The sequence below is a fragment of the Natator depressus genome, chromosome 6 (genome assembly GCF_965152275.1).
Source record: "Natator depressus isolate rNatDep1 chromosome 6, rNatDep2.hap1, whole genome shotgun sequence".
In the NCBI taxonomy this organism is placed as follows: domain Eukaryota; kingdom Metazoa; phylum Chordata; order Testudines; family Cheloniidae; genus Natator; species Natator depressus.
Genome location: NC_134239.1, coordinates 90,106,234 through 90,119,074, shown reverse-complemented (window position 1 = coordinate 90,119,074; position 12,841 = coordinate 90,106,234). Strand labels below are relative to the sequence as shown.

Genomic DNA, 12,841 nt, shown 5'->3' with positions numbered 1-12,841 from the left:
TCATCCCCCTCCTTCTCGTCTTCAGAGTAGTCCATGATCTTCTGTCACACTGCAGACACTGGAAGAGCCTAGGAGCCATCAACTCTATTAAGGGCAGCTTATCTTGAAGGACACAACCCTGGAAGTCTTTTTAAGAGAGGGGTGGGAATTGAACAGTCACTAATCAACCACATGATGACATGAAGCAACATTTACTCAATTTGGAAACAGACTGCAGAATTCATCCTGCTAGCTACCCTCTGGATGCCTGCGTTAACCTCTCAAGTAACCACATGCATCATCATCATCCTCTCCTCCTGTTTGTTCTCAACTTAGCCTAGAAGCTCTTCAGGGCAAGGAATCTATTTTTGTGTGTGTTATAAAGTACTAGATACATCTCTGGTACTCTATCCTAAAATAAGAAGCGGTAACTTACCCTGTAGAGTAACTGGAGGTCTTTGAAACGTGTCCCCCTGTGGGTGTCCACAGAAGATGTGCATGTGCCTCCAATAGGAGATTTTTGGCAGCAGTGCCTGTTTGGTCCGGGCATGTACCCTAATTATCGTAATGGCTCATACTGAGGGCATACAGGGCTGTGACAAACAAACTGCCATCAGTTCCTTCTCTACTGCAAAGTCTCACAAAGATGCCAAAGCAGAGAGAAGGCTCCACTTGACATATCTCCTGAGCAGTTCCCTCTGAAGGAGAGGAGAGCTTTGGAACCCAGTCTAGAATTGTTTGCAGAATTGCAGAACCAAAGGCAGCATCTTCCTTTGAGGTATGCACTAAAACATGGTGTCCTGAGAAGATGTGAACTGAAGCCCATGTAGCAGCATTGCATGTTTCTGCTATAGGAACTGGGGGTGGTTCATCTGTCACAGACCTATATATCCTCAGTACAGGGCTTGAGGATAGCTAGGGTGCATATGTGGATCAAACAGGCATTGCCATCAAAAAATCTCCGATCAAAGGCACATGCAGCGCATGTGCATCTCAAGTGGAGCACCCATAGGGACATTTTTCAAAGAACTGGGCGCTCGTGCTTTTAAGAAATGATAAATTAATAATCCTTCAGCTATGAAAGGACCCTGGTTATAAACACCACTCAGGAATCCAGAACTCAGTGCCACCTTTTATAAACAAAGGGCTTGATACAGGCTGAAGAGATGCTATAATCTCTGAAACGTCAATTATCAGACAGCTTCTCCTTTAAATGACCATTATTCTATTGTCAGACAAACATTACAACGGTATTGTGGGGACAAACCTCCAGTGACTCCTTGTAGCTATTTAAGTTCATCATAAGAGCAGCATTTCCTGTGGCTCTCTCAAGGTCTACAGAGTCAGTCTTCACTCTGACACTCAGAGCATTATGTATTTTGAATGTTAGAGAGCTGTTCTAACAGGCAGGGGACACTATGGCCTCAAGAGTAGTTCTATCGCCCTGGAGACATGAAATGCTCACTCAGAGCTATCTGAAATCCAATTTCAAGAACAAGGTGCATTCAACATCAGTGTCTGTGAAACAAAATGAGCATCTGACCACTGAACAGAAGGAGACACTATTGCTGTGAGGAACCAGACAGTACTGGTGCACCCGAGGAAGAGGCCCATTGCCTTGGCAGAGTCACAGAGACCGGGCTCTTCTGCTTTGGCTAGATGAGCCAATTGTCACTGAATCTGATCTACATAATACACTTATTGGAGAAGACTTGACAATGTGCACTTATGTAGGGGTGATGGAAAACAGAGGGAGTGACTATTCTCCCGCCCCATCACTTTCCAGTACTTCCCTGGTCTGGTGCTATTTAACTACAATCAGGCCAACAGCTTTTCTTCTTCTGCAGGATCACCAGGAAAAAAGCATGACCCAAAATGGATGGATGTGAAGGGTTAAAAGGAGAAAGTCCCATTCATGGGGTTTGCAGAGAATCCTACAGCCAAGACGACCCTCCCTCCAGCTCACTGTCAGGGAGGAAGTTAAACAACCAGTCGGACTGAGGGAGATTTCAGGAGAAGACTGGGGTCCTACGGAGGTACTCAGTACCAACAGCCCATATGATCCCTGGCATGTGGGATGTACTAGAAGCCCAGAAGATGTCAGTTAGAGTGAGATGAAGGGCTGGGACTGCCTTACCTCATGTGCACAGGCCACAATGTGGTGGAAATCGGAAGCCAGCACTTTGTTCTTTCTAGAAAGAAGGAAACCAAGTGAGAAAATAAAAAAGGGAAGAGCAGAGCCATCTTACCTGGTTGCAGTCTCTCTTCCCCATCGATGGTAACCAGAAACTGGAGGGAGGAAAGATGGAATGGGAGACAGAGAAAAGGAAGGAGCAAGGGGGCAGGAGGGTGAGGGAGAATAGAGAGAAGGGGAGAAAAAAACAGAGATGGAGAAAAAAGGAAGAGAGATTAAACATTGACAGGACTCATACTCAAAATGACAAGTTTAGACACAAGGAGCCAAGTAGGCAGGAAGTGAATCCGGATGCCGATAACCAGTGAAGATTGAATTCACTGCAGCATGATCAGGAAAAGCCACCCTACCTGTCAAACCACCACAGTGGCAGTTCCAGGGAAACCCACCCTGATCACCCATGGGTACTGGTTATGATCAGGAGGAGGAGCTGGGAGGGAAATGCAGAACATTGCATCTGTGGAGAAGCCAAACTGGCTGCTGTCCTGTCAGCATCACTTCTGCTGCCCAGCTCTGTTCCCATGGTGCTCCTCCATACACAGTGCTACTCAATAATGAGCACAGAGGGTCCTCTAAGGCTGTGCTAAGGACCGATGGATCTGTGAAGTGCATGTGGTAAAGGAGGGAGAAGGAGGAAGGTTCAGTGTAATTAAAGGGATAGCATGCCATAGCCATACATTGGGGCAGACCTATAATGGGGGCATATGAGCAAATGCAAATAGGGCAGAAGGGAGGAACAAGTCAGTTTTGGACCCAACTATCTCCCATCTCACAGGTTATTTTGTCGTCACTCCGTCCAGTCCCAGTGAGCAGATGGAAAGAGGCAGTCTCAAGGTATTGCACAGTTCACGCTCCCCTTCACCTACTCAAAGTGCTAGACCAGTGGTCAGCAACCTTTCAGAAGTGGTGTGCCAAGTCTTAATTTATTCACTCTAATTTAAGGTTTTGCGCGTCAGTAATACATTTTCACGTTTTTAGAAGGTCTTTAAGTCCATAATATATAACTAAACTATTGTTGTATGTAAAGTAAATAAGGTTTTTAAAATGTTTAATTCATTTAAAATTAAATTAAAATGCAGAGGCCCCCGGACCGGTGGCCAGGACCTGGACAGTGAGAGTGCCACTGAAAAATCAGCTCGCGTGCCGCCTTTGGCACGCATGCCATAAGCTGCCTACCCCTGTGCTAGACCACAATCAGTAGCAGATAGGTCCTTACTCTTTTTGACGTGGGTCACTAATGATGTGGCTCATCCTCTCACTGCCCAGAGTGCTCAAGCTGGTCTCCTGAAACACAAAAATAGGCAAAAGCTTCATCAGAGACATTCCCCCTCCTTCTCCAAGAAGCAGACAGCACAGACACCACAAATATATTCAAGGTCCTGTTTTCCCAGAGTAACCTCTCTGACCCTGGCTGTGAGGTCTGTGAATCCCCTCAGGGACGCAAGGCTCCTGTAAGCAGTTACTCCAGGCTGCTAGGCGAGGATGGCAGGAGACTCAGCTCAGGCAGAAAGGAGTTCCTATGGTTCCTACTAAGTAGAACCGTCAGCTCCTCTTTCTCACAAAACTGAACCTTCCTCCTTCTCCCTCCTTTACAACATGCACTGCACACACAAAAAAAAAGGGGGGGTGGGGGAGGGAAGGGGGACACAACAGGAAGGGGAATTTCACCAGCACAGAGAAGGCAACTGAAGGGCTCCGTGTGGGAGCTTGGACTGTCCAAAAGCAGCAGATTCAGTAAAAACTCCTGCAGCGGTTGAGTAAAAGCACATTCCAGAAGGGAAGAATTGCTTTGGGAGCTTGGTTCTGACCAAAGCCCATGTTTGTTGCCTGTACACATTCACACAGGAGGCTCTAAATATCAGGCTGTTTATCTTCACATAGCAATTGGCCATAAAAAATTCACTGTGGGGGGAAGGGAAAGAGATGTAGGTCAGGCTCCAGATATGAGGGGAGAAGGCTTCACAGGCCAGACTCTCCAGAGCTTATGCCAAACTGCCTGGACACAAATGAACATGAGGTTTAGGGGAGGCAGCAGCAGCAGCAGGGGTGAACAAAGATGGGCTATTTGTTACAGCAGGAAAATTATTAACTTAAAGTGCCGTAATGTTTAAATTTACGGTTTATTACTGTGTAAATTACAAGCCGTACTTTGGGTAATTAGCAGCTCGCTGGCGGGGAGCTCTGAATGAAACTCATTATTTATTATTACAATTTAGAGGGAGAGCGGGGAGGGGGAGCAGTGACCTCCGCTGGAAATGACAAAGATCCCTTTAAGGTGATGAAGATGAATTAAACAAGTAAATATTATCCTTCTCATTTGGGATCATTAGAGGAGCCTCCAACAGGCACAGGCCCTTGCAGGTGGCCTGAAGAGCCCTGCTCAAAACAGATTTCACATCAGCTGAGGACTCTTATTTTAAAATACTGGCTACAACTAAAGGTGAATGGGCTGAAGAAGGGAAGAACAGGAGCTGTTGAGTGTGACTAATAGAGAAGGGAGAGGAACTGCACCCCTGACATACACACACCCCAAACTCTGAATCATTAGAGGCGTTATCCTCACAAAGTGGGAGGGCTTCCTCTCTGCAGCTGAGAGGTTTTACCCTTTCCCCACCAGTCCTTAGGCAGGGAAAATGGATCTTCATCAATGAATGTAAACCAGTCTCTCCAAGAATACAGAGTAAGTCCCACCAACAAACACCCAATCCCTCACCTTTCTTCATCCCCAAAAGCCTCCTTACTCCATCATGGTTGATAGCTCCACTCTCCGCCCCATCGTCCCAACACTGACGTGGCTTTCCTCTTTCCCACCACATGCAGGCTTGTGGTAAATCCTGTCTCTCCTTTTGTAACAGATATATATTCTTTTCTCTCTATGCCAACTGCTGTAATTCTGGCCAAGGGTTCATTTCTTGCAATGAATTTCATTCATTTCTTGCATTCATTAGTGGAACCTTCTCTCTGACCTCCTGTCCTTTCAGCCATCCAAAATGATGCAACTAAAATCATCATTCTCTGCTGCCAATCAGACCACGTTGCTTCTCTGTTCAAAACTCTGGCTTCTCTTCACCTTCAACGTCAAGTTTAAGCTCCCAGTCTTTGCCTCCCAGGGTCTGAATCTGCACAGCTCTCCCAGATACATTAATGTTGTCATTTCCCCCTAAGCTCGAACAAGCTTTCTGCCAATATAGCTCCCTTTGTATTCACCCTCCATCCTCCCACCTTCTTTGGCTGCTTGTCTTAACATCCAGCCGAAAACCAAATAGTTATTTTTCAAAGAAAGTAGTATGTGACAGACCACCGTACAGGGTTCTTCTGCACAAAATAATCCACCTGCTGCCTTAGAGCAGCAGTTCCGAACTGACCAGCAGAGCAGACACAGAATTTCCCTCTTGGAAGAGGCAATACCTTGCCAACGAGCCTCCTACGTCCCTTTCTGAGACAACGGGCAGCAGCTCCTGGAAGGCGGTTCAGACGGGCATGAAACCCTGAAAACCAAGAAAAGGAAAAAGCTGAGCACTGAAGGCAGACGGTTGCTCCTGGCAAAACAGTGATGAGAGGCCTTGTGGTCCAGTGCCTAGAAGAATATGAGATTCAGAGTCATGAGAACTGGGTTTTATATTCTGCTCTATGTGACCTTGGACAAGTCAGAACCTCTGTGCCTCAGTTTCTCCATGAGAAGACTTACCTAAGAGCTACAGATAAAAATCTATACATTATAAAAAGGAGACTGAAGAAGTTAGGCAGCTGAAATGAAGGATGATTCACCATTTCATAGCGTTCTCTTTTGGCTGGTGCAGCCATCTTTAATCTAGACTTCTGTTTGCTTTACAGATAACATCAAACACAATATCAAAATTCCATTTACTGTAGAGGTACATGCAGAGTGTCCCCATTGCTCCAGTCTAAAAACAGGGCACAACAAAATAATCCAAAGCAAGCATATTTTAAAAATCTATAAACAGGTCAACTTTAATATCAGCTTAAGTTGAGCATCTCTGTAAATGAAATCTGCTCTCTCTGCCATTTGAAGGTTCACAAACACACTTCTGAACCCATCCCATTCCCTGTGGAGCTCACCCCTCTGAGCAGGCCGGGAAGGCAAAAGGAACGTAGAGTCGGAGAGTTTTTCCAGGCCAGAGTCCATTCGCTCCACCTCAGACCGGTGATCAGCTCTCCACTTGGGCAGGAGGTTGGGGACGGTGAATCCTGAGACACATTCTCCCTCATAGAACCAATCACTCTGCTCGTCATCCCCTAGAGAAGCAGCACAGAGTTACTCCAACAACCACTCTGAGTGACCATCAAAATGCTACATATTCCACATCAAAAAACTACCAAATTCACTTGAAGACTCTTTGGGAGTTACTCCTACATTTTACAGCAGTTTTATGTTAAGTTTCATTGATAGTACTGTAATTATAGGGAATTCAACAAGTGCTCCAATTATTCTTGTGCTCAGTCTACAGTGACATAAGCAGCATTTCCCATAGAACGTAGCATCACCCAGCATGAAGGCCTCTTTGTTGGATGGTCCTCTTTACTGACGTGTTTAGGAGGCTGAGGCAGCTTTATTGCGGCTGTGTCTCACTGACATTATTTCAGTGCTGTGTGGCGCCTGATGTACAGGTGTGGCTCTTTCTCCAATGTAATTACTGCAGGGGAGGTGAAAGTGTAGCGGCCTGGCACAAGCATTATGGGCTACTACAAAGGAGCCCTCAAAATGGGGGGAAAGAGGAGCAAATGCTGCACATGCTACCAATCTGTACATCAGGAAGAATGAGCCACAGTCAGAGGACAGCAGCTTCAAGGAAAAGCATATCATGCCATTAGGAATGGCTGGTGGCTTAGAGCACAGAAAGAGTCAATGAGTATTAACTGTGCCATACATTGGCTCTATGAAAACTCCATAAGACCTGTCAAGACCACAACCCACTCATGCCTGGGAGAGCAACAACCAACCACTTCAAAAGTCTCCAAAAAGCAGAGCCAGTGCAATTAACACAGCTGTGTCCTGGTAAATGAACTGCACTAGACAATATTCTGTTAAAGCTCCCTGGCTAGAATTTTCCTTGGGAAAATAACAGGTGAACAGGCAGCTCCGTGCAGTACTGGCGCCAGACCTCATCCTGAGACAATAAGCCAGTCCTGCATCCACTCTGAAAACCAGCCATTAGACAAATGAAGCAAGCAGCCCAGACCACATCAGCCCCCGAAATGACCCACAACAACAGGCAAATGCCTGGAACCAGGATATTTCACAAATACAGACATTTACTTTTATATATATTTGATACATACGCTCTAGACGGAGGCTTCAGAAGTGGATTCGGAGATTAACAACCAAAATATGTTTAAAAAATAAATAAGGACTGTTCCCCTAAACACTGGAAAAAGGATCATGTGTATAAACATGTCAGCTACTTTGGACACTAGAGCATAAGCTCAGTAACTCTCATCTCAAGCAATTTCCCTCAAAGTCACTTGCTACATTAGACAGACAATAAAGATCAGCATCCACTGCTCCTACAGTGCCTTTCACCCTGAAAGATCCCAAAGCATTTTATAAACTTATGTTCAAACTATACACAGGGACCACTCCTCTACCAATGAAATGCAGCTGCTCCTGGGGTGGAAAATGCCAACTGTTCCAATAACATAATAGTTAAAGGACAAAAAGGGAAGAAACCTGTATCCAGTTGAAACTACATGGCAAATTTAGTGAAGCAGAATGTAATTAACTAAGTTGGGATTGGGACAGAACATTAAGTTTAAAGGGACTTGCAAAGGAAAACAATTGGGCTTGTGCCCTTTCTTTTGCTTCTTTATGATTGATAAAGAAGCTTTGGAAGGAGTTTGTCCAAAAAGGGTATTTTTTCCTTGCTTGTTTTTCACATTAGAGCGTAAACAGCACCTGAACATTTAAGGCTTTGTCTATGTTGGGAAAATGCATCATTTCAGAAAATGTGTTAACATGTTTTAGCTAAAATGAGGTCAAACATGAAGTGGCATCTAGTGTTGACAGAGACAGTCATATTTTTAAAAAAAGTAATTTTTAAACGCAACTGTCCCTGTCTACAGTAGATACTACACCACATTTGACATCATGTTAGTCAAAACATACTAGTTAACACATTTTCTAACATAACGCATTTTCCCAGTGTAGACACAGCCAAGGACTGGAGAATTAACGAAATTATGACATCACAAGATTTAAGAGATTGGAATTTGAGCAACAGAGAGGGGAAGGGATTTTTAGTCACTGTTTAAACATTTGTGTTTGTTTCTTTGGTTGACATGTATTTAACTCCAGTACCTCATAATAATCTTGGACAAAGAATGTGTATGTTACAAATTCAACACCAACACCAGTTGAAGTGTGAGAGTCCACAAACTTCTGAGAACTGCTTCTCCCCTGCCTAATACACGTTTTGGTTGTCGCACCTCCACCAGGCTTAGTATGTTGCTTGTCATCTTAGATTGTGAGCTCTCTGGACCAGTATGTTTCTGTGTCGCAGAGTATGACAAGCAGATTGTGGGCACTTTTGTAATATATATACAAACAATTGACCTCTATTGATAGAGACTTCATGGAGTTCATGATGACCTCACTGAAACTAAGCAGGAAAGTCTGAGTAGTCGTCCCCAAGAACCAAATAAGGTACGTATTGCCTTATATCACACCTTCCAGTATTTGGATTGTACACATTTGATAAATATCACGACATTTTCATAAGAAAAGCATGATTTTAACTGAAATCACATGGAACACCTTTGTGATCTGAGCCAATTCCTCTGACTCCTAGCCACTATCCCTTCCCCGCACATCCTGATCCCCTCCAATTTCTAGTCCTGCACTGCCTTGAATTTGCATTTATAAGCATATAAAAGAGAAATTCCCATATTGCACCAGAGGGAAGTCACGAGACAGTAGTTACCTTGACGGCCTTCGTCATTGGTGAAGAGGCCAGTGTCACTGCTGCTGCATACACTGCTGGTTTCACTGCAAAGAACAACCACAGTTAACTGCTGAAGGGTATGCAGCAAAAATCTTTTAAATTTTGCCAGTGCCTTTCATCCCCAAAGGACCCCAAAGTACTTTATATACCATACAAAATGGGAATCAATTCATCACTGACACATGATTGCCTCTGGCATGGAACATGACAACTGCCTAACAGCTCACTACAACACTATGCAATTTAGGAAGAATCCTGTATCGAGTTAAAAAAGGAAATTTTAGGTTATCAGAACATAATTATCAAAAATGGGATTACGTCAGGGCACCAAGGCTAACGATCATAATTATGACACTCTTTGCAGATATCCCCGTCTCTGGTAACGACCAGGCAACAGAAATTAAGCTAAATGCTCCCCTCGCGGGTCACCCGATGGCCACTGGCAATTGTACCACAACTTTTTCTTTTTAGACTTCCATTTTCCAACATAAATGGAACATAAATGCTTTCTCTTCAATGCCTTCTCCTTTCTTTGGCTGGATAAGGGGCTGTAAGGGTCTACACTTCAAGCACTACAGCGGCACAGCTGTGCCACTGTAGCATAGACCCTACTAGGGGTTATTCTGTTGTTGTAGTAAGTCCACCCCCTTGAGAGGCAGTACCTAGGTTAATGGAAGAATTCTTCCCTCAGCCTACCTGCATCTACAGTAGGGGTTAGGTTGACCTAATTACGTCACACAGGGCATGAAATTTTTCACAGCCCTGACTGAGCAACATAGCTAGCTCAACCTAAGTTTAGATGTAGACCAGGCCTCAAGTCCCTAACTACTCATCCAAATAAACTAGTACTACATAGCTTGCGGCTGTAGATAACCACCAGTTGAACTGAGTTTTAAACTTGGCCACTGCAGCTGCTCCAGGAGACAGTTTACGAAGGAATTTGTTTGGAAAATAATCTGTGTAGAAAACTTAACTGTCTGTAAAAAGTTTTGAAAAGGCTGAACGTTGTGCTGCAAAATTACATGCTCATGTCAATCCTAGGTATTTGATGGGTTAATGCTAGGATTCGATCTTTTCTAGGACATATTATCCAATACTTCCATTATTCTGAGATCTCTCAGCAAAAGCAATACCCTTTCCACCCTGCACACAGGTTACAGGGCCTTACGGGAGAAGTGAATCCTAGCTTTAACTCAGCATCTGAAATAATCTCAACAGTGTGGTTAGATAAGATCCCCATGTACCCTGGAAGAGCAACATCACACAGCATGGTGTGTGGTTATACCAGCCACCAATATCCCCAGGAAACTTTATGGGACACAAGGCAAAGGGACAGTGAGTGTCACCCCATCCACAATTAACTGTATGTACTCACTAAAACCATATGCTGTGAAGCATATTACTGCTTTTTTAAAAACATGTTCTGTAAACTAGCTAAGACAATCCATTATACTGGATACCTGAAAGTCTGAACCTTCATCAGTGCATTAGAGTCCATTTTTCAGTTGGTAGTTTTAAACATACAGATGGAAGAGGTTGCAAGTCCCTCCCACATTCTAGCATGCAACTTAACACCAAGTTTTAAGCCAGCCTTTTATGAAGTTTGTGCCATCCATCCCCTAACATGCTGTATGAGAAAGGGACAGTAGTTAAAGCATAGGACCAGGAATCATAAGAAAGGGAAAGGATTATTAAACCAAGTTCCGAATCAAATTAACAGAACAGCCAGTGCCTCAAAGTACTGGAAAACCCTGCAGTGCCTTACAGATACATATTCCACCCCGCTTTCTACCTGCGGTATCAGTACAAAGGTTCATTGAAAGATATCCTTACCTATACTCCCTTTATATTTCAGGCCTGGAAAACAGAGTATCCTGTACACAAGCCTTTCCTCAGGTTCAGTAAGCACTGATTAATACTCTCCACTTGCAAAGGAGGCTACTTACCTTAACCATGAAATAATGAATGCTATTGATCCGACAAGCTACTGCTATAGAGTGTTATTGATCGCCCAATCTTTGGTTAAAATGGTCCTCATTTAGCAATTTCACTGTCGCAAACACCTGGAGCAAAGCATGCTTATAATTAAATAGTTTGGGGGAGTTAAAGTGAGAGGTGATGGACAGAGATCTCAGCTTTCCGACATTTATTCCTGCTCCTGAGCTATTGTTTGTGTCAGGAGGGACATTGATTTTCTATAAAAATAAGAAAACAAGAAGCACCAAGGGGCTGCAGAAGGTCAGGCCGGGCTGGAGAAGGAGGGGGAGGCTGAACACTCTGTCTCTGTCACTTGCCTTCCAGGAGAAGGGGATTTTTTCTTTCCTGAGAGATCAGCCCCTAATACATCAGCTGAGCCAGGCTCATGACTGCCACTACAGGCTGTCACCAAACCTGCTACTATTCAAAAGGAACTAAACTACAAACTGGGGACTAACTGGTCATTCTATCAGCCCAGAATATATCAAGATAAAACAAGCGCTCACCTTATCACTGGCTGGTAAACTTAGTACAACATCCAATTTGAAATTAAGCGATACAAAAGAAGTCTAGTTAGATACTGTTCTATGTGAAAGATGAGAGAAACAATATGTCATCCGTGAACTTGTAGTAGCATGTGTGTTAGCAAGGATGTTCTCAGACAGCCCTTGGACTATTCTGGTTTGATCTGCCCTATGTAATCACATTAAGCAGACAATTCAGACAGCATACATCTTAGATAAATGAGACAGACGTTCAGGGCCTCCATTTATAGTTCGTCAGTTCCCCATTGTGTGGGAGAGCTCCAAAATATTAAAAGGGGGACTGAGTGGAGAGGTTTTACTTCTAAGTGTCTTCGCAACTAATCGTCACCATTGTACTGGTAGCTCAAAAATCTCAAATGTCCCCTAAAATGAATCCATGTTTCTCTCATTCTTGGTTTCCCCTTCCTTTTGGCTATCAGGCTTTGATTCCCCTCTCATACCACTCTTAGATCAGTCATTTGCTCCCTCACCATGTTCCTATGTATCTTTCCTTTCCCCTCTTCATTTCAGTCTCCATCTCCCCCACTTTTATGTAGGATGTTTCCTAGTCCATTATCTATGTGTGTGGGAAGGTATTCCAAAATTCTTCATCCCCCACATCCCACTCTGAAGACATGATATGGTAACAAACCTTTCCCCAGTATAAAACTGAATATAACCCCACCGGTAATCCATCAAAGCTGCTTCCTCATTAAGGTCCTGATCCAAAGCTTATTAAGCCAACGGGAGTCCTTCCATTGAATTCAGTGGGCTTTGGATCAGAGCATAAGCAAAGGAAAGTGATGAAAGTGCTGAGTGTTCTAGCTCCACCGAGATGCTAGCTCCTGCTAACCTAGGAGGAAAGAGGGTGTGGAAAACGTCACTGCTGAATGATACAAGGCATTTGTCCCCATAGTGGCTGAGTGTGACACTTGTGTACTCCTAATCTCTGTTGACAGGAGAAGTGAGAAACGCAATTCAATCCCAAACTGATGTACAACAGCCACTAGAACACCAATGCTGCTTCCTAGCCCCACTTGCTTTGCCAATCACCTTTCCTCTTGCCTGTTTATGGCTATACTCCTAATCATTTTCTCTCCTCCCTGTCCAGTTTTCACACATTTCTCAGGATATGCCCTTGTTGCAGCTCTACGAAGCACTTCAGTGGTATCAGATGGAGCATCTACAGCAGAGTGAAAATGATGTAA

The 12,841-nt window shown here is 44.0% G+C and overlaps 1 protein-coding gene across 7 annotated transcripts in view; it reads right to left on the bottom strand.

The window, feature by feature from the left end:
- Positions 1-12,841, bottom strand: part of GPATCH2L (G-patch domain containing 2 like) — a 43,541-nt gene that overhangs the window by 26,559 nt on the left and 4,141 nt on the right. For 5 of the 7 annotated variants that reach the window (XM_074955991.1, XM_074955988.1, XM_074955984.1 and 2 more), the window contains exons 3-7: positions 9,112-9,176; positions 6,254-6,430; positions 5,582-5,661; positions 3,390-3,457; positions 2,117-2,171 (exon numbers count right to left, since the gene is read on the bottom strand). In XM_074955991.1, coding sequence (XP_074812092.1) covers positions 2,117-2,171; positions 3,390-3,457; positions 5,582-5,661; positions 6,254-6,430; positions 9,112-9,176 — 445 coding nt within the window. Of the gene's footprint in view, positions 1-2,116; positions 2,172-2,228; positions 2,269-3,389; positions 3,458-5,581; positions 5,662-6,253; positions 6,431-9,111; positions 9,177-12,841 lie in introns of all 7 variants that reach the window. The other 2 variants (XM_074955986.1, XM_074955987.1) reach the window with 1 other exon arrangement.